We start from the raw sequence: 22,362 nt of genomic DNA on the forward strand, positions 1-22,362 counted from the left end.
AATAACGTCAATCACAGGGAAGCTCCTGTACGTTTTCTATTAGTCCAAAATAAATTCTACCCATATTCTACCGCCCATTAATGAACCGAATGTATCGGCTTAACCTCCCCCACTGGGTAATGCAACCCTTATTGATATATTTAGCTAAATGGTCGCATTATTAGCCATCGTTTTTGTTGTAATTATTGTAGGCTAAACTAGGGCGATATCGGTAATTGCAATGCTGTGTACTGAGAGACACAACGCGGCGACCCGTCTACTCTGAAGTGCAGTCTGTTGGATACTTGTTTCACGCTTCAGTTTCAAGTCCTACGGCTCTTTATAGATGTGGAGGAAGTGGTGTCGATTTCATTGCCAGTGAAATCATTGTAGAGGCACATAAATCTGATCGGGCGAGGAAGACCGCTCCTCATAATGTAGGGCATTCTTACGCGAATACTGGTGTTTTCCTACCTGACGCCGTGACCCGAATCGCTGTTTCTGCCCCTGTTATAATGTGCTCTTATTTGGAGTGATAGCCGAGCTCCTACTGAGAACTGTTTGTAACTAGGCGCTCTGGAATTAATGGACCGGAGTTCGGTGTAGGGTTGGACTGAACCGGCACTGTGATACCACCGTTTTACGCAACCCTTCAGAATAACATACAAAAAGGAAAGGATTTGGGTTTAAAAAATATATTTGTGAGTGAGAATAGAGCCGTTGATAGATGAAAATGTAAATATGCACGGTGAATTTTTTAAAAATGTAAACAACATACGCCTCAAATTGTGGAATTCTCAAGCCAGTGCTATAATTGGACATACTTTTCGGTCATCGGTTTACGAGTGAAAGTAGAAAAGAACAGAGTACCGAAAAACATGATTTTTATCTGTCTAACATTCCGAGACTGCAGATAGTGAGACTTGCTCACGAAGCCATTGATAAATATAAACGTATGTATTGGGGATTTGTACATTTTAGTCAACATAGCTTTTCAGCAGTCGATTATGTGCTGCACGTGTATTTTTCCACACCGCCTATTATGTATTCAATTAGTTAATTATTTATACGTGTAATTCGGTGGACGTTTTTTGTCCTAATATGTAAAAGGGATGGTGCGCTTTCGTTAAATTACTGCAGACTTCCCTGGCAGAACTGAACGGGTTTAACGTTTTTAAATGTTTTTAATGTTTCTTTAAAATGTTTTTAAAACGGTGCGCGAGGATTACGGTGGCCCCTGTGTGCAACAAACAGGAAATGTAGATTTGCCTCGGGCTACTCGCTCACTGGTAGGACGAAAGGCATGGTGCCAGACAAAATGGCTGTTTGATTTTCCCCATACACCCTCTAGTTTACAATGTTCCAACAACACGACTGACTTCTCACCTGTTTCGCAACGAATAGTATGCTCCGGGTGCACCATCCTATTGTTTGACAAGTTCTCATCATTATTTGGCTTGTTTTATGAGGACGATGCCTGCTGCCAGTTTTTTTTAATCTTTTTTTTTTTTGAATAACATGGAAATATTGCCCCTGAGTACATTAATTATAGGCCTAAAAGTTCAGTCAAATTAACGAATAATTTGTATAGTAGCTAGTGGTAGGCATTTTATGTGGAGTGCTACTGTAATGGAGTGGCACACAGTATAGCATTAAATTCGGATTAGACGTAGACAGGCATTAACACAAGCAAATACAGTGCGAATAGTTGAAGCAAACCCATACGGCGCCATGCAGTGGGGCTGAGATGAGACGATTGCTTGCTTTACCCCTAGTTGTACCCCTGGATGTGTAGACAAGCAGCCAGCCTGCCTCTGGAGTAGGTGGGGCGGGATAGAAGATTGATGGGGGTTGGGATTTGTAAATTTGCCGCTCAGTTTTTCGCCTGCGCAATGCCCACGTGACTGTGGGGCCTTTCATTGAACACTTTGTCATGTGTACGCGTCTGTTTGCCGCAGTAAACGCGAGCGACTCCGACACCCTCTGGGGATTTGTCACCGTGCAAAGCATGCTTTTCTGTAGCCAGCAGAAAAAGTATCCCAACTCAGGATCAGGATCGTGCCACCCCCCACCCCCTGCGTTTGTGGGTATTTTCGTTTTTATAATCTTCCTCCAACGCTCAGATGCTAATATCTTGTTTGAATGCACGATTCCCATATGTTTTTCTTTCCCCTCGGTCTGCACCGTCATTGTGCAGCATATACCGTAAACGACATTAATAGACTACATTATCGAGGATATGTGTATACTGAGCGGCATCTTAAGCGCATGTAAATATTGAATCGTGTGTGCATGCATAAAATATCGAGTTATGTCTTTCCTGAAAAGTGGTTAACGCGTGCTGCTGGTCGCTGGTGGGTTTACTGGTAAAACACCTGTCTGACATCTGAGGGTTCTGTTTTTTCCGCCTTCCGTATTTAGACAAGCTGTTTTAATGTATCTGCAGCGCGCCTGAAATGAACTCCAGAGCTGAAATGATCATCGCATTCTTGACGTGTTTGGTGGGATTTTATTGGGCGCAGGTTTGTTCTGGCCCGCGCTTTGGAATCGAGCCCTGCCACAGAGTCCTGCTTGCCCTGTGAGCTAGGTGAATGCTGCCTACTTATACCCACTCTACTCCGATACGTTCTAGTTTTTTCGTGTTACAGCATATAATGAAGACAATTTTAACATTTATTTGTTTTGCTGCAGTTGCATATTCTTTCCCAGTTTTGAGAATAATAATTGGTATCTTTCCGCAGGGTCGCGTAAACGGTTAAATGGTAACAGAATATGGTTAGCGGTTAGACACTCGTGAGCTGTATTTGCTGTAGGGCTGCGAAGTTGCTTAACATTTTCAGTTTTTATTGGTGTGGGAGACGAGCGAATTACCATTCCGCTCTCCGTGTTTACTTCTGGTCAGAACGTTCAAGAGATGTTTGTACACTGCACTGCAGTGACTGCAGTAGACTACACTGGCTCAGTAGCACTCGAATTATGAGTAACGGCTAGCTACAGCATACATATATTGAGTGAATACGGCACCGTTCAGGCGACGTTTCACAGCTCTAAACAGATATGAGAAACTCTCCGTGCGCTGAAACCCCTTTTCCGTGAAAATGTCTGCAAGCCTTTGTATTTCCAGGAAAAAATGGAAGCGTCAGGTCGGGTGTATTGCGTCCCATGGCCTGTGAAAAGATGCGCTCGCGCTCTCCGCGTCTCTCTGCTCATTAACCTCACTCAGTCTCCTGGAGACACTGCGTGTCACGTCGCACATCCAGGCAATTCAGTCACTGCCGGGGAAGCCTGTATTCAGGCCAGCGCATCGCTCGGTGGAGGAAACGAAACGCAGAGTAACCCAGGACCCTGCCCACTGACGACTATCGTCGTACAATGTAGGGAAAAAAAAACAAATGGCTGATTATTATTTAATTTTTTTAAACGAGGCGCTCCTTACTGATTGGTGTCTGTTTAATACCTTTTGTAGCCTGCCAAATGGAAATGCGCGCATGTAATACTGTATATAGTATTATGGGCTGTAAAAAAAAAAAAAAAAAAGCTTTTATTTGCGGAACAACAGCACTTTTTTGTTTCGGGATTCATTTTACAGCACTGTTCTAACCTGGCGCTGATTCGAAATTTGCAGTGTGGACGACTGGTCCTGATCGGGGATGCAACCGGAGCCTGATGACGCAGACCCTTTTAAAGCTGACTCACGTGGTTATTTCCGTGATCCATAAAATGATGTGGCAGACTAGGCCACTCATTCAAGATGTCTGAGGAAAGAGCAACACAAACACAAAAACAAAACAAAAATTTTAAAAAAGAAAAAAGAAGAAAAATAGCTTTTGTCGCGGTAAAAAGACAATGCCATGATCTGGTTTTAATTTAATTTGTCTTCATGTGCGTGCCGTACTTGACATTTATTGTTGTCGATTGTACACTGTTCTATAGCCTATACTTAATTAAGGAAAACCCCACTCGTTTGATGGACCAGTTTATTGTATGCGCTCTGGGCTGGACCGAATGGAGCGCGCGCTAGTTCCCAACGGTCACACGTTCCGATGGGACATGCATTTCATCCTCTCGGAACACAGCTCCGAGCGGCTAGAAATAAAACAATAATAATATCCCGCAATCCGCAATACGGTGGGTCTTTGGACACGGAGAGAGAAGGGAAGAATTAACTTTGAAGGATTGCAGGGAAGTGCCTCCCCCCTCGCTTTCCGCAGTGTGGGGGGGAACGCGGGTGGGTGGGCATGTTTGGAATTTCTCTTCATTGAGGGATTTATGGAAAGAGTTTGTAATTCCGCCAGCGAAGCCCGTTTGAGTTGGCCTGGGGTGCCCTCTTTTGGTGGCCGTCCAAGAAACCGGGCGGCTTCCTGTTTAGTTTTGTTTATTTTTCCCTGCTGTAGTAATAGTAGTACTGTGCTTTTTCTTTTGCTCTCTTAAAAAAGTAACGTGTTGGTAATGATAATTATGACGAATTAATGCACAAACGATAGTTTATCTGCACACAGCTGTGTATCAAGAATGTTGGATCTGGCAGTGCTGTGAATTTAGCGGGAGGGGTGGGGGATTTGTGTACAATTTGGATACTCAAGAGTGAGTTGTAGCAGGGCTACATCAAAACATAATTTGGCTGGAATTGGGTAAGAACTGGGACTGAGACTCAAAATGCTTGCTCCTTGAATAACCTCAATAAAATGCGGCACGATTAAAAGTAGCGCAAATTAAAGTGCTGTTCCTGGCTGTAGCCACAGCACTGTCCACCTACAGAACCTTTATAAATGGTGCATTATATCCTGAAATTGAATTGGTCTGAAAATATTTAAAACACGTGTACAAACACAAACTAATTGTACATACTAATTCTTGTAATATTACTAAAATACAGTACTCTTGTAGTGTTTTGAGCCTCTGTTCCGCAGACGTTTCGTTAAAACAACATTAATTATTCAAACTTGGATCGTGGTTCGGCAGAGTGCATCAGCATTACACAGACAGACTGTGTTTTATCCTCTAACAAAGCAGCCACTCGTTGAGGCAGAACGGACGAAAACGCCCGCCCCCGGTCTCACGTACACAAAGGTGCTGTGCGTGTCATCGTAGGGATTAATCGCGCCCATAAACATATTAGTCAGGTGTCCTAATAATTCCACGCAGCGCCGTTCAGCACGGCGGTAAATCAGAGCCGACAAATCTCCTCCAGACGCGCGCTTGGCCGGTGTTGGGAGGTCCGGGCACGCAGCCAGGCCCCCGGTCGGTTGCCGGGAGACCAGGAGCGCCGCGGTTCTCGGCAGGGTCTGCGAGGCCGGCTCGGACCGGCTCACCAGGGCGCTATGCGCGGGCGTCGCGGAAACCCCGTCCCCTCCTTTCTCACATCCCGGTCCGAAACGGACTGCCTCTGCTTGAGTCACATGGGGCACACCGTGAGTCAAGACTGCCATTTTGTGAGACTTCAGCCCAGGTTTGGCTGAGCAGTTTTTTCAGGACGGGAGCACCTTCCCGACCTGTCCTCCTCCTGACCCCACATGTCACCCGACCCAAAAGTTTCATGTTCAAAGTTGTACTTTATTGATCATTTCCTTGAATTACCCTGAATTTGGACGATGTCACTCTCCCCGTTTGCACTCCAGCACCCTCCAGTACTGTCCTTCTCCAGTAAAGAGCCCTGCTGGGATTGACCCTGTTTCCCTCACACATATTGCACAACAACTCCTCCTGTTTTCTCTGTTGTTGTTGTTGTTGTTGTTGTTGTTGTCACGACAGACAGACAGACAGACAGACAGAGAAAGAGCGATCAGCACACACTGACTCAGACACTGACTGACTGACTCAGACAGACTGACTGAATGACACACAGACACAGACTGACTGAATGACACACAGACACAGACTGACTGAATGACACACAGACACAGACTGACTGAATGACACACAGACACGGACTGACTGAATGACACACAGACACAGACTGACTGAATGACACACAGACACAGACTGACTGAATGACACACAGACACAGACTGACTGAATGACACACAGAAGCAGAGACAGACTGAATGACACACAGAAGCAGAGACTGACTGAATGACACACAGACACAGACTGACTGAATGACACACAGACACGGACTGACTGAATGACACACAGACACAGACTGACTGAATGACACACGGACACAGACTGACTGAATGACACACGGACACAGACTGACTGAATGACACACAGACACACTGACTGAATGACACACGGACACAGACTGACTGAATGACACACAGACACACTGACTGAATGACACACAGACACACTGACTGAATGACACACAGACACACTGACTGAATGACACAGACACACTGACTGAATGACACACAGACACAGACTGACTGAATGACACACGGACGCAGAGACCGACTGACAGACAGTGTTCAGCGCAGTGGCTGTATTTCAGGTCTGTTGCAGTCTGCGCTCGTGCTCCAGCCCTGATCCTGCAGGTTGATGTGCCGTGACTCTGGCACAGGCTGTTCTGTGCCCTCGTGCTCGCTGCTCTCGTTGTTCCTCTCGTTGTTCCTGCCGCTCCGCTGACGTGTGTTTAATGCATATTTAGACCGCAACCTTACGATCTGCTCTCAAAAAACAGCGCACCTCGAAACAAGCGAAGCAACGCCAAAGTGTTCCACGCACGGTCGAGTGTTGACTGTACTCCAGCAGAGGTATGTCATTTGAAAAAGGGACAAAATGTACTTTGGAGATTATAGTGCTTGGGTAATTGTGCTGGCACGGTGGTTTTGGAAAAGTTTGCACTGCCAGATTGTATCGTGGTACAGCTGTAACCAGTCCCTGTCCGTCAAATTTACCGGACAGTCTCCTCCTCCAGCTGCAGTTAGCTCTGTGAAGAGTGGACTTTTGCGTTGTTAAAAAAAAATTCAAAGTATTTCTTTCAGTTACTTGTGGTGATGGTCTCAGCAGCATTAGATTGTTCAGTAAAGAACACATATTTTTGTCCTGTTTCACCTTAAAGCAGGGATAATCAAATATGGCCCCCAAATCCAAATGCCGTCCTGCTTTTCTTTCCTCCTGGGTAATTAACGGCACAACAGGTGCTAATAATTGGCCATACCCTTCACCCCTGACTCCCAGGTAAAGGGAGGGTGGAAAACCAGCAGTTCTCCGCCCTCCAGGACCGTGAGTTGATCCCCGCCTTAAAGGGTTAAAGCAAGGTCTGATCTGCAGTGTACCTGCATGACCAGTAGAAGGCAGAAGTGTGCAGACAACCCCCCCCCCCCCCCCCCCAACCCCACCCTACAGGGCTCTACTCCCTGCAGCTCCAGCTCTGACTCTGTGAGGTGATTACCACTCCACAGCCCGCTAATCCCGCCACTGCCCCCCCCCCCCTTCACCCCCTCCAACCTCCCACCGGCCGGGCAGTGCAGGGCCTCTCCGGAGCAGGGCTTACTGGAAACGACAGGATCCGCTTGTTTACCACCCTTAACCCTCTGCACCCCATTCTAAAGGTCTACCAGGCTTTCCGGCAACGGTCCTCTTTTTCTTGCTTTGTTCTTTGTTGAAACTGAAACATATTTCTGCTCAGAAGGTTAAAATAGGCCAGCTTGTGTGTTTTGTTGTTGTTTTGTTAAAAGCCTAGGTTGTGCTGAATCGGTGAGACGTTGGGTATGTTGGTGTTGAAGCAGCCAAAAGTAACGAGATATTGAGTGTTTGTTGAAAAGCAGAGAGACGTTGGGTGCGTTTGTCCAAAAGCCAGAAGGCGTTGGGTACGTTTGTCCAAAAGCAACAACCCTTTGGGTACGTTTGTCCGAAAGCAACGAGACGTTGAATGTATTTGTCCAAAAGCGCAAAATGTCGGGTGTGTTCGTCCAAAAAAGCGGCGAGACGCTGGCTTTTAGCCGCAGTTTATGCGCATGCGTATCACGGGGCGTTTCCTTGCGAAGGGCGACGTCACTAACGGTTTTCTCCCTCTCTCCCCTCCCCGCAGTGTGCCCGGAGCAGTGCGGGAAGCGGGCGTGCACGCACGCGGGCGAGTGCTGCCACGCTCAGTGCCTGGGCGGCTGCTCGGAGCCCGACAGCGACGGGGCCTGCGCCGCCTGCGTGCACTACTTCCACCAGGGCCGCTGCGTGGCCGACTGCCCCGCGCACGCCTACCGCTTCGAGGGCTGGCGCTGCATCACCCTGGACCTGTGCTCCCGCGTGCACCTGCCCAACGACTTCGACCGCTTCGTCATCCACCAGGGCGAGTGCGTCCCCGAGTGCCCCTCCGGCTTCACCCGGCAGGACAGCCAGAGGTGAGGAGGGGGAGGGGGAGGGGGGGGTTAAAGGGCGCGGGGCGTCCAGAAAGGTCACCCGGTCGCGGAGGTCGGAAGCCGGAGCTGCCGCGTCTTCCGCTCCCTGCTCTGCTGAAGCGCTTTTTTGAAACCCTTTCATTCCCGAGCCTGAGATGTAGTGGCTCCACCCGAGTCCCAAGGGGGTGTTGGCTTCGTCTGAGAAAATTGAGAGAGTTTAATATGGTTTTAATGTGGCCTCAAAACGATGGTATAATATTCATTTTGATTGATAGAACAGGTGGAAGGTCGAGTTGCCGTAAGGTACAAGAGTTTGACAGTAGTTGCACTCGTGTGCCATATGGCACTCTTTGGGCTGAAAGGGTTAACCCTGCCCTCAAACCATTTCTCCTTTTTATTTTAGAGACAGCCTGTCACTTAAAAAAAACAACAAAAAAAAAAAACAACACACACACCAGTCTTGACAATTCAGGCTACAGCGGTTAAGAAATTGGGGAAGTGGTTTTGGGCATCATCACGTGGCTGAAAACCGCAGAATCGCAAGGGGTGGCAAGCTCCGTGAGACAAAGGCCAGAACATCCCCGCAGAGCGCTGCTTCGGTCGTTCAGCCGATGGCTTTAGCTGGGGCCGCTTAGAAATGTGCATTCAACATGGTAAACAAAAACTGCTAGCATTAGAGTTACAGTGAAGTTATAATTGGCCTGGGTTCACCTTGGGTGGGGGGCGGGTTTGGTTGCGAGTTTTTGTCTGTGTCATCGCTCGAGGGACCCCACCTCCTTGCTGTGTGGTGTGCTCCTCTGGGGAAGGACTGCGCTGCTCAGCCATTGGCTAACATAACCCAATGGGGCGGGGCTACCAATTCAATCTCATTCCCCAGGTTTCGCGGAAGGTGAAAATAAGCTAAAAGTCTCTTTTACGGAAATGCAGGTAGTCTTTCATCTTTTTTGTTGTTAAAAGCAGCATGCAAATACAAGTCATTTGTACAATATGAAAAATTGGCTGAAAACAAAATGGCTGACAAATGTGTCCGGAGAGTCCTGTTGGACCAGCGATTCGTTAGTGTCAGGAGAGTCCTGTTGGACCAGCGATTCGTTAGTGTCAGGAGAGTCCTGTTAGACCAGCGATTCGTTAGTGTCAGGAGAGTCCTGTTAGACCAGCGATTCGTTAGTGTCAGGAGAGTCCTGTTAGACCAGCGATTCGTTAGTGTCAGGAGAGTCCTGTTAGACCAGCGATTCGTTAGTGTCAGGAGAGTCCTGTTAGACCAGCGATTCATTAGTGTCAGGAGAGTCCTGTTGGACCAGCGATTCGTTAGTGTCAGGAGAGTCCTGTTGGACCAGCGATTCGTTAGTGTCAGGAGAGTCCTGTTGGACCAGCGATTCGTTAGTGTCAGGAGAGTCCTGTTGGACCAGCGATTCGTTAGTGTCAGGAGAGTCCTGTTAGACCAGCGATTCGTTAGTGTCAGGAGAGTCCTGTTAGACCAGCGATTCGTTAGTGTCAGGAGAGTCCTGTTAGACCAGCGATTCGTTAGTGTCAGGAGAGTCCTGTTAGACCAGCGATTCGTTAGTGTCAGGAGAGTCCTGTTAGACCAGCGATTCGTTAGTGTCAGGAGAGTCCTGTTAGACCAGCGATTCGTTAGTGTCAGGAGAGACCTGTTAGACCAGCGATTCGTTAGTGTCAGGAGAGTCCTGTTGGACCAGCGATTCGTTAGTGTCAGGAGAGTCCTGTTGGACCAGCGATTCATTAGTGTCAGGAGAGTCCTGTTGGACCAGCGATTCGTTAGTGTCAGGAGAGTCCTGTTAGACCAGCGATTCGTTAGTGTCAGGAGAGTCCTGTTAGACCAGCGATTCGTTAGTGTCAGGAGAGTCCTGTTAGACCAGCGATTCGTTAGTGTCAGGAGAGTCCTGTTAGACCAGCGATTCGTTAGTGTCAGGAGAGTCCTGTTAGACCAGCGATTCGTTAGTGTCAGGAGAGTCCTGTTAGACCAGCGATTCATTAGTGTCAGGCACACGGGGCCAGGGTCATTGCCGTCGTTTCTGGGAAATGCCCATTTTACCAATAACGGCTCCTGAAAGACCGCGGAAAAGCATAAGCGGGCGAAGTAGTGCATTCTGTTTGTCAAGCACACGATAGCTGGCCTCCTGGCCTTCTCCCCATGAGGTCAGGTTCTGCCAGGCCGCGCTGCACCCGCCGAATCGGGCCGTTTGAGAGAACCGTGTGCGCGGGTGACCTGGGAGCTGGAGGCCTTGAGGTTCGCCTTTTCGGAAAACACATCTCGCAGCTTTTTTTGTTGTGCACCTGTACCCAAAAGGAACTTTGTTATTAAAATGTCGAATTAATATTATGGATTTAAAATGACATCTAAAACGAGGCGAGGCGGAAGTCGCGAGTGTCAAGCAGCATTACTGCGCCCCGGGAATCAGCTGACAGTGGAGCGTATGGCATGAGTACAAGTGTTATTATTGCCGTTATTATTGAGGGAAAACGTATGTGGCCATCTGTAAGTGCATTACTCGTCAGACCTGGGAGTGTCCGTCAGGACCAGCGCCTCCTCAGCCTGCGGCCGCGTAGAACCCAGTTCCCCAAAAACACCTACTGTTTTTCTATCCTTCCCCGTTTCTAACGGGCGTGTGGGCTGGTGCCTCGTTTAGTCACAAAACCAGTCTCACAACGCCCCGTCAAAAGGTGCAATCTGAGGAGACTCCCCCCCCCCCCCCCCCCCCCGCCCGGGCCAGGAGATAGCATTGACTCGTTATTAAAGGAAAAGCCCTCCGTCTTATCAGGCCCTGGTGACTGGGGGACGTCTGGAGGAAAGTTGCTGACTGCAGACGGAGCTTCTTAATGCCGTTAAGCGGCAGCGGCATTGGAAAATTGAGCTGAATAAACTGAAACGGGATAATGAGCATATATATTTTTTTGGGTGGTGGATGATGGAGAAATCCCTCCGGCACCCAGAATGCAGTGCGTCATCATCGCGCCAGGCCCGAGGTAGCTGTGTGTAATTTAATGAGCCTGTGAAAAAGGCCTCTTGGAGACCGGCCACAATAACGTCGGCCGTCTTTGAGGAAGGAAGCAGCACTTCAAATCTATTAGCCCTGTATTTCAAATGAGTGCTGCCAGTACCCACATCCCGCTGGTACTAGTCTCCATTAGACTTTCACAGCACCATTTCCAAATCTTTTGGGAAGAAATGTATGTGTGTGTGTGTGTGTGTCTGTGTCTGTGTGTGTCTGTGTGTGTGTATGTGTGTGTGTAGGGGCAGGTTCGGTTTTATGTATTCATCATTCATCGTTTTTTCCTCTGTAGTTTTCGGTTTTGTATTTTGCATCGATGTGATTTCATTTATTTCACTGCTTATGTGTGTCTTGTTTACCTGCTCTTAGTTCACCTTAAGACCTGCACGATGTGCTTTCCAAGTCTCGAAAGAAATTCTAAACTGTTGCAAAAAAAGCAAGTCATCTCATTGAATTGGGTTATCTATTAGCCCAGCCCAGATAACTCCATTGTATTTTGGAGTTCTGAACCAGGCAGCGCCCTATCCTGATGTCTCCTCTGTGGAATTTGTGTTCTCAGACTGACCTTGACACTAACCCCTCCGCCCCCCTCCCCTCCCCTCCCCTCCCCCTCCGTCCCCCTCCAGCATGTTCTGCAGCGCCTGTGACGGCCTCTGTGACAAGATCTGCGACGAAAAGACCATCGACTCCGTGGACGCCGCCCAGTCCCTGAAGGGCTGCACCGTCATCAAGGGCAACCTCAAGATCAACATCCGCCGGGGCAGTGCGTACCTCCCGCTAGGGTGTTTGGGGGGGGTGGGGGTGGGGTGGAAGTGGCTCTCCCCATGGAACAGCGGCGTTGGTTCAGCCCGATGCCGTTTTGCACTCGCGCGTCGTATCGAATGTTTCTCTGCGGGGGGGGATCCGGGAAATGAATACGAAAGCCAAGGTGAAAGCGACGCCAAGCACGCTTCTGTGAAAAGGATGCTTTAGGATTTGTAAGCGCTCCATATGTTCAACCGAACCTTTTCGCTTTCTCCCTTTTCCTTTTAAGTTTAGTTAAAGAAGCTAAAAGTTTTTCCGCTACCCGTTGAAGCTGTACGGGCCTCCGGATGGTTCCGCTGCTGAAATTCTCCGCTCTGAATTACCCGACGGTTTGATTACAGCGTAGATCTCGCAGTACAGCTGAGAGGAAATAAAGTGGAGAAATACCTGAAATGTGACCTGGATACGGTGCAATGCACAGCAGCCTTCAGCTACAGGGTGTGGCCGGGTGGGGTGGGGGCAGAATGACGTCCAGACTGAGATAATACAGCGCAGTCCGTAAGTATTTGGACAGGGGTACAATTTATGTTCTGTTAATGTTTTGGCACTGTCCAAATACTTACGGACTGCCCTGTATATGCGCACAGTCCCGGTCAGTGGGCGTTTAGCCCATGCACAGTGCACAGCTGAAGCTTCTGACGGCTTAAGGCAGGGATCAGCAACCAAGAGCTGCTGGATTTCCTCCGTGCCTTTACACGCTATTCTGTTGGGAAGACAGCCTGGCCAAGCAGTAGCACTAATTAAAAACCTGAAAGCTGGTCTGCTGATCCCTGGCATGAGGGGGCGGGCCAATATCCAGAGATGTTCCTCCCTCTGGTCTTCACACTATGGCCTCTTTGCATTACGTTAGTTATTTAGCTGTCAAATCAAATCAAATCAAATCAAAGTTTATTTGTCATACTCCATCATACAGATACAATGTGCAATGTTCATCCAAAGCGACTTAGTTGACTTACTGCTTCTGGATTTCAGACCAACTTAATTTTTCTTAATCATTTAATTTGCCCGATCATTTTTATGATCTGTCATTTTTAGCCACATTCTGTGATATCAACAGTGGGGGTGGGGGGGGGGGGGGGTCTAATTTACCAGCGGATCAGACATGGTGCATACGGCTAATTAGCTGATTGAGCCAGGGCCCACCAGGACTGCAGTTGCCCATCCCTGGTTTAATTTGTGGGGTCGTTTGTCCATCAAGTGCCTCCTTCCTCTCTGCAGATAACATCGCCTCGGAGCTGGAGAGCTTCCTCGGCCTGATCCAGACGGTGACGGGATTCGTGCGCATCTCCCACTCCCACACCCTGGGCTCGCTGTCCTTCCTCAAGAGCCTGCGCTACATCAACGGGGAGGAGCTGCAGGACAAGTACGGAGTATCGCCTGGGGCCACACACGACTATTCCCAATGTCGGACCGTCACCCTCACCAACCTGTCACTGGGATCAGTTATTTAACAACCGCCGTATAACAGATTTATATCAGCATTTATGATCTGCCTTGTATTCAGTGAGCTATTTGGACAGAAAAAAAACAAAGGGTTATTTATTGTATGATAGTGAAGTATTGGTTCATAGAATCTTAATCCAATTATGAAGAATGTTCAGCCAGTTTTAAGTATCTATTATAAATGGATCAATATGTATGTACCTCACTGTTTCCCAATATTTATATCAGATATCAAGCATGGTCAGTCACTCATGATCAAGTCGCACTCTTGTTGCCCTTCTCTGTGCCTTTTCTGGAACTGTGCATCAGTGGTCATATGACTTGGGTAGGTGGGGGGTGGGGGGGGTGGGGGGTCTAGTTGGTGTTACAGCATCAGGAAGCCTCACGGTACCAGCATTCATGTGCATTAGAGGCAGGGAAGGAAGACACGAGGGAAAAGAAAACATTATCAAGTAAATGGACGCAAAGTCGTTGGCAAGTGTAATACTGCAACTTGGGTTTTCATTGACTATTCATTCAAGGGGAACCATTTATGGAGACATGTACTCTGACCCCTGTCCTTCTCACCATTGGTCTGTCCATCGTACTGGAATCATTGAAGAGGGATTGATGAGCGTAGTTACTTCTCAGGAATTCCCTGTCATTCGATAAAAAAACTTATGGCTTTTGCAGGCACAAGGTGTTCCACAGAAACCTAAGAGTGTAACTGAACGGTGTTGCATTATGTGGGGACCACTTCTTCTCATCGGAGTGGGCAGAGTTCTTTTTTTTTTTTTTTTCTCATCTCAACTAAAGGGGGCGGAGCAGAGGCTCCTCCCTCACTGGCCTCACCTGTGCTTGAGGAGTCGGACTGTCTGCCGGTCTCCCGCATCAGGGACCGGCCCGTTTGTACACGGGGTTAGACGTCAGCCGCAAGCCAGCCCAAAAATCCGGAATAAAGCAGTGCTTCACAGTTTGTTCCAAGCGATACATGGGGGGGGGGGGGAATGAAAGGATGAAATTGCATATGCATGCTTACACACACACACGGCCGGAGTGTTGTTACTGGAGCGTTTTGGGGGGTTGTGGGGCGGCCTGCGGGGCTTGTGTGTAGCAGAGAGGGTCATGGGAAAGCGCTCCTCTCGGTTTCCCCCCCGGCTCGCGTTACACTCGGCAGAAGCGATACTGCGCGGCGCCCGAATTCCACACATTCCTGAGCGCTCCACGGAGCGCGCTTAGTTAAAGCCGCAGCGCCCCGCCCGGCCCTGTGCCTGGAGCGCCGTCCCAACGTTGCGTAAACCTCACCAACAATGTAAACGCCGTTATAGCTGTCCTCGGCGCTCAGTGTCATCGCCTGGGGCAGCGGACTTTCTTATTGTTTTTTGTTTGTTTTTGTTTTTTCCCTTCTCTGACTTTCACCATTGCGTGTTCAGGTCTCGGCTTTCCGTACGCGGCTCATCCGCTTGGTTGGAAATGAACTTGATGACACAAGGTCGGGATACGGCGCATGTCGGGTTATGACTGCGGAGTTGCGTCTTTTTGCCTTATGTAGGGGGTGCCCGATATATAGGATAACATGCCCATCTGGAAACTTTGTCGCAAACACGGTGGGGACCTGTTGCGACTGATGGGAGACTGGTTGGGGGGAGCAATTGTGTGTTCTGTGACTATCACAAGCTTTCGCAGACGGGGGTGCCATTTCGATTATGGTTAGCTATTGGAACGGATCACGGACCAAGCGGAGTTCAGACACGATTCATTCCTAACTAACGCTACATTTTTTCAATCCGTTAATCAGACCGGACATTGTGTGACCCACTCTGTCATAATCAATCGGAAGTTGCGATGGCCAATTCCACATAAATCGATGTTTGTGTAAAGATTTAACATTTTGGGGTTTTAGGCTATAATCTTAATTTTTTAGAACAATATCTTGGGTTTCATAATCTGCATGTCTTAATGCCAAATTCAGAAAAAATATATCGTTTTTAACTTTTAAACACAAGATATCAAAGTGAATGTAACACCGGAGATGTGTGTTTGGTGGTTTGCCAGCTTGTCACTGGTCATCCATCTCAATGCAGTCACACAATCGCAACCACTTAAATGTCTTGTATGTCTCAATGTCAAATTCAGTTTTATAATATAGTTTTAAATGTTTTAAACACAATAGGATGAGGTAGCAAAATAGTTTTGTGTCATTTGGAGGCTAGCCAGCTTGTCACCGTTCAGTCGCCTGTCGTTACAAGTTAATGTGCAAGTTACATTCGTGGCTACAAGTTAATGTTGCAATTTGGTTTCATTGGATTTTACTGAAATGTTTTTGTTTTCATGGTCTAAATGTGAAGAGTAAATGTTCAGAGTAAAAAAAATATATAGTTTTATACATGACAGGGTATGACAGGGTATGGCCCTGGAGTTTCATTAGCCTCTCCCAGCCTTACATAACTACCATCTCGTGATCAAACTTTTAATGCCCTTTTTCTCAGAAAAATGGTTTGGTGGCACTCAAAATGCAACAGGACACAACACTCTTGATATCTGGAGTAGAGAAATTACTTTGGTATTGTTAAATAGCTTACATTCTTTCTAAAACTAAAAATACGTTTTGCGGTCAATACGTTTTGATAGAGCAGGTCACTTATTGTCCGGTTGGGACCACAAAACAGACCTGTACGGATTATTTGAAAACTGAACAATCGAATGGAAAACCAGCCATCTGCCAACCCTAGTTGTATATAATAATTCTTCTGCGGCCGGAGTCCTTTCTGGGTCGGTCTGGCCACCGCTTAGGCGTCTAATGTTAACGGCTGTTCCCTCCCCTCCTCCCTCTTGCAGATATTACTCTTTCGCGGCGCTGGATAACCAGCACCTGCAGTTCCTGTGGACTGGAGCCAGCACAACCTGACCATCCGCACCGGGAAGCTGTTCTTCGGGCACAACCCCAAGCTTTGCGTCTCCGAGATCCGCAAGATGTGGGAAAAGACGGGAATCACCGAGAAATTCGTTGAGGAACAGTTCCGCCACAACGGAGACCGTGCAAGCTGTGAGTGCATCTCTCTCTCTCTCTCTCTCTCTGCCTCTCTCCCTCTCCCTCTCCCTCTCCCTCTCCCTCTCCCACTCCCACTCCCACTCCCACTCCCACTCCCACTCCCACTCCCACTCCCACTCTCACTCTCTCTCTCTCTCTCTCTCTCTCTCTCTCTCTCTCTCTCTCTCTCTCTCTCTCTCTCTCTCTCTCTCTCTCTCTCTCTCTCTCTCACTCTCTCACTCTCTCACTCTCTCACTCGCTCTCTCACTCTCTCGCTCTCGCTCTCTCTCCCGCTCCCCCTCTCTCTCCCCCTCCCCCTCCTTCGCCCCCTCTCTCCCTCTCCCTCTCTCTCTCTTTATTTTATTCTTGGCAATTCCACAGTAACTGACATTACAACTGACAGTCCTGCAGTTGTAATGTCAGTTACTGTGGAATAGCAATTTGTTATTTTTCGGCTCACTGAAATTCGGTTCAGAAGAGTCTTATTCACCATGTCCCCCCCTCCCCCCCGGGCACCCTCAGAAAGGCCTCCATTTCTTAAACTCTCCCTGGTGAGGTAACGGATGGGCATGGGTGGGGCTTCGGTTCCATCCATGGCCCTTTCTTAGGTGTGGCCCCTTCTCTAGCTGTTACTCCTCTCTTTCTCCCGGTCTGATTAAAGCAGAAATGCGAGTTCATTAGTTGTCTTTAGAATGATGCTTTTATCCAACGCGACTTACAGTCAATTAGACTATGTGGGATGTTATTGGCTACACCTGGACCTGAAACAGGAGCGCGGCTGCGTTTCACATCTCCAGCTCCCGTGCCGCCTCTGAGAGCCTGCACGTCATCCGCCGCGCTCGCTCAGAGAGGGAGAGACGCTCAGGGAGGGAGAGACGCTCAGAGAGGGAGAGACGCTCAGAGAGGGAGAGACGCTCAGGGAGGGAGAGACGCTCAGAGAGGGAGAGACGCTCAGAGAGGGAGAGACGCTCAGGGAGGGAGAGACGCTCAGAGAGGGAGAGACGCTCAGAGAGGGAGAGACGCTCAGGGAGGGAGAGACGCTCAGGGAGGGAGAGACGCTCAGGGAGGGAGAGACGCTCAGGGAGGGAGAGACGCTCAGAGGGAGAGACGCTCAGAGGGAGAGACGCTCAGAGAGGGAGAGACGCTCAGAGGGAGAGACGCTCAGAGGGAGAGACGCTCAGAGGGAGAGACGCTCAGAGGGAGAGACGCTCAGAGAGGGAGAGACGCTCAGGGAGGGAGAGACGCTCAGGGAGGGAGAGACGCTCAGAGAGGGAGAGACGCTCAGAGAGGGAGAGACGCTCAGGGAGGGGGAGACGCTCAGAGAGGGAGAGACGCTCAGGGAGGGAGAGACCCTCCCACGCTTTCGCACCCAGGCTCAAAGCATCGAGCTTTGTTGGGTTCTGTTTTGACTTTGCTTCAGGGTGTTTGTAAGCAGTCCAGGTGTACTTGCACACGTCGGCGCTACACCGACCGTCACACGCCCGTATTGGTATCGCACCTATTGTTCAAAGGTCGGTGGCTCCGCCCGGGATCGCGTAGCGTGGTTCATCGCACCTGTGTGTTTGGTTAGTCGAGCAGGCTAATTGGCACAGGTGTTTTCCGTTTGTTCTCTGGTGGCACAAGGTGGCTTTGTTCATGCTATGATGGGCGTGAGTGATTTGTCCCATTTTTGTCCCCAGTTCATCAGCCACTATTCCTTCCCCTGCCTTTACCACCTATAACATAAACCTGTTGTGAAGCTGAGGCTATAGTTTCATTTATTTGAAATCCGTATTTCATAACCCTCACCTACAACCCAAAACATTTTTGACAAATATTTCAGCATAAAGTTAACTAGGCCTGTTTAAATCTGTGGATGGTTTACCTCCCCGTGTGCCAGCAATCCCTCATATGAAGCAATGAGGTAAAGCTGCTAATCGGCAATGCGTACCATTTTACATCTGCAACAGCGTGGCACTGGTAGCCCACTCACCATAGCTCCATCCATACAGGGGTTCATACAGCCGGACTCTCTTCAGAAGAGTAAATACGTTAAGTTATTGTTGATCACGTGTATTGATTTAGAGCAAATGCGTGTCTCTTCCGTGCAGGTGAGAGTCACATCCTGAAGTTCAAGTCCAACAGCACCATGAGTAACCGGATCAAGCTTACCTGGGAGCGCTATCGGCCTGCAGATTATAGAGACCTCATTAGCTTCATCGTGTACTATAAAGACGCGTGAGTATCTCTCTCTTATCTCTCTCTCATTTTCACTCCTACTTAATTAACCAATTTTAAAAATCGGAATTACATCATTTAGCAGTAAAGACCATGATTCACCAATTTAGCAATGTAACTAAGAACTGACTGGAATCTAATTTATGAAAGCCAATCCAATCAAAAAAAGGCTGTTGTGCACTTGCGTTATGGTACTGTGAGGCGTACCGCACTGGATTCTTTCTTGAGCCCAATAACTACCGTAGCTATCATCGCCACAATGTGGTTTATGGCCTTCCTTTTTAAAGTATACCTGATGGAGGGGTAAACATCCAAACCTCAGAGGCTACATGTAATATGATCGTGTGATGTGATTTTTGTCAGTTGCATGGAAGCTACAAGGTCTCGCTGTTGATTGGCCATCTTATCAACATCCAGTGGATATTGGTGGTGTTTTTTTCTTTGGAAGCATTTTGCGGTGCCTCTGAAGCTTGTGGAAAATAATTGATTGTGTGTGTGTGTGTGTGTGTGTGTGTGTGTGTGTGTGTGTGTGTGTGTGTGTGTGTGTGTGTGTGTGTGTGTGTGTGTGTGTGTGTGTGTGTGTGTGTGTGTGTGTGTGTGTGTGTGTGTGTGTGTGTGGAAGGGGCTGTGCAGGCCAAGGGCAGTGAAGGGTGTTAGTCATGTTTAGCAGTCAGAAGCATGCTGGGCCCCCTGTGGTTAAGGGAGCTTTGAAGTAAATTTGGGCCGTGGGTCTCTCCTCTCGCTGCAGACCGTTCCAGAACATCACAGAGTTCGACGGGCAGGACGGGTGCGGCTCCAACAGCTGGAACATGGTGGATGTGGACCTGCCGCCGGATAAGAACATGAACCCCGGCGTCCTGCTCTCCCCCCTCAAACCCTGGACCCAGTACGCCGTGTTCGTCAGAGCCATCACCCTGGTGGTGGAGGACAACCACACCCTGGGAGCCAAGAGTGAAGTGGTCTACATTCGCACCATGCCCTCAGGTATGTACTGTACACACCTGTACTTACCCCTCAGGTACCTACTCATCTGTACCACCATGTACCAAACACTCGGGTACCTACTCATCTGGACCACCATGTACCAAACACTCAGGTACCTACTCATCTGTCGCACCATGTACCAAACACTCAGGTACCTACTCATCTGTAGCACCAGGTACCAAACACTCAGGTACCTACTCATCTGTACCACCATGTACCAAACACTCAGGTACCTACTCATCTGTAGCACCAGGTACCAAACACTCAGGTACCTACTCATCTGTAGCACCATGTACCAAACACTCAGGTACCTACTCATCTGTAGCACCATGTACCAAACACTCAGGTACCTACTCATCTGTAGCACCATTTACCAAACACTCAGGTACCTACTCATCTGTAGCTCCATGTACCAAACACTCAGGTACCTACTCATCTGTACCACCATGTACCAAACACTCAGGTACCTACTCATCTGTACCACCATGTACCAAACACTCAGGTACATTTACATGTGCACCAAACCCTCTGGGACATGCGCACCTGTACCACCGTGTACCAAACCCTCAGGTGCCTGCATATGTATACCACCATGTACCAAACTAAACTTTCATTTACGTCCACACATGAACCACACCCTCAGGTACAATGGACATATGTGTACCAGATATTTCACCCTTCGTTCAAAGATGGAATTACAAATGGAAATCATCTCTCTCCCTAGAGCCCACCATGCCCCTGGACGTCCGTGCATACTCAAACTCCTCCTCCAAGCTCCTGGTGAAGTGGTCACGACCCGTCTCCCCCAACGGGAACCTCACCTACTACCTGGTGCGCTGGCAGCAGCAGCCTGAAGATAGGGACCTGTACCAGCACAACTACTGCTCCAAGGGTGAGCGCCCCCTACTGCTAGCACCTGCACTCTACTGCTCCAAGGGCTAGCGCCCCCCCCCCTACTGCTAGCACATGCACCCGACTGCGCTAAAGGCTAGCATGCCCTACATCTGGCACTAAAAGCTAGCGTGCCTTCCTCCAAAGCTAAAGCTCCTACCAGACCAGAAGGAAAATCCATGCACCGGAACTCGGTGTTCCAGCCAGATAATCCAGCCAGGCGGCCCCAACTGATTCATATTCGTAGGCCGTGTATGATGTTTTTTTTAAAGAATATTATTTTCTAATATAACCATCCTTTCCCAAATGCAGAGCTGAAAATCCCCATCCGCATTTCGGCCACGGGGGTAGTGGACATGGAGGAGGACACCAAGCCCACCAAGTCGGACCCCAGCGGGGCCGACAAGGGCCCCTGCTGCCCCTGCCCCAAGTCCGCGGACGACCTGAAGGCCGAGGCAGAGGACGCCTCCTACCGGAAGGTGTTTGAGAACTTCCTGCACAACGCCATCTTCGCTCCCAGGTGAGCCGTCCCCCGGCAGGGCGCCCCCTGCTGGAGCCAAGGGCTGGCAGCGGGATTGCTCCCTCCTGGATGGTGATGAATTTAGGCCAGTCTGTTTTATTTGCGCAGTATACTGTGGTATTAGAGTGTTTTCTGTGAAATTGGACATTTTAGCCTCTACGAACCGATTAAAGATGGTCTAGAAATACAAGATTTTCCAAATCACAGTTGATAAATGAGGCCCAAGGTCTTAATCGCTTTTCCACTGAACCTCCTGCTTTTCTTATTTTTCCTACAGTTGACACCTGATATATTGGTTGTATCATATTATATGCAAAGGGACTTAGACATCTTACAGGTTTCTTTAAAAAAATATAGTCCATTTATGTAGCTGCCTGTTTTACTGAACCCTTGCTAACTGGGATTTGAACTCTCAACCTCCTCGCTGGAATGGTGCAAGAAATCTGCTGCGTACAGTGTTGAGCCAGCCTGGTTCAGCTCTACTGTGGGAAAGGGGTATAATGAGCCAGCCTGGTTCAGCTCTACTGTGGGAACGGGGTATAATGAGCCAGCCTGGTTCAGCTCTACAGTGGGAAAGGGGTATAATGAGCCAGCCTGGTTCAGCTCTACAGTGGGAAAGGGGTATAATGAGCCAGCCTGGTTCAGCTCTACAGTGGGAAAGGGGTATAATGAGCCAGCCTGGTTCAGCTCTACAGTGGGAAAGGGGTATAATGAGCCAGCCTGGTTCAGCTCTACAGTAAAGGAGTATAATGAGCCAGCCTGGTTCAGCTCTACTGTGGGAAAGGGGTATAATGAGCCAGCCTGGTTCAGCTCTACAGTGGGAAATAAATATGATGGGCAGCTCTGTTAGCAGGTTGCTATGAGGACCAGTGATCATATTAACTGTATGTGGCAGACTGTCAAGTGCCATGTGCTTCGCCAAAGGAATATACAAAATGGAGTAGACTATGTATTTATCTGGTGAACATTTCTCCAATTCTTTTCCAGATTTGACTGGCAGCGCATTATTATTTCTGTAGTACTTTGAGTGTTATCTGTTCCCGTCAAAAGGTCTGTTAAGGCTGTACGTTGTACCCGCCCACGTAATGACTTGAGCATTTCCACATCTTGCGTTTCCACATCTTGCGGACAGAAAGCAGCCTGCGATCCTTACCCCCCTCCCTGCCGTACTCCCGCGGTGCCCCCCCTCCCCCCCCCCCACCACTCCCGCTTCCGCTCCTCTCC

General features: G+C 48.8%; 1 protein-coding gene across 1 annotated transcript in view; it reads left to right on the forward strand.

Annotated features, from left to right (window-relative positions):
- The window catches only part of igf1ra (insulin-like growth factor 1a receptor), a 99,880-nt gene that overhangs the window by 54,209 nt on the left and 23,309 nt on the right, over positions 1 to 22,362 (forward strand). Inside the window, 9 exon segments of the mRNA XM_061222819.1 lie at positions 7,955 to 8,261; positions 11,896 to 12,032; positions 13,292 to 13,436; positions 16,334 to 16,380; positions 16,383 to 16,541; positions 18,617 to 18,743; positions 19,492 to 19,727; positions 20,452 to 20,619; positions 20,931 to 21,138. Coding sequence (XP_061078803.1) covers positions 7,955 to 8,261; positions 11,896 to 12,032; positions 13,292 to 13,436; positions 16,334 to 16,380; positions 16,383 to 16,541; positions 18,617 to 18,743; positions 19,492 to 19,727; positions 20,452 to 20,619; positions 20,931 to 21,138 — 1,534 coding nt within the window.

The sequence above is a fragment of the Conger conger genome, chromosome 15 (genome assembly GCF_963514075.1).
Source record: "Conger conger chromosome 15, fConCon1.1, whole genome shotgun sequence".
In the NCBI taxonomy this organism is placed as follows: domain Eukaryota; kingdom Metazoa; phylum Chordata; class Actinopteri; order Anguilliformes; family Congridae; genus Conger; species Conger conger.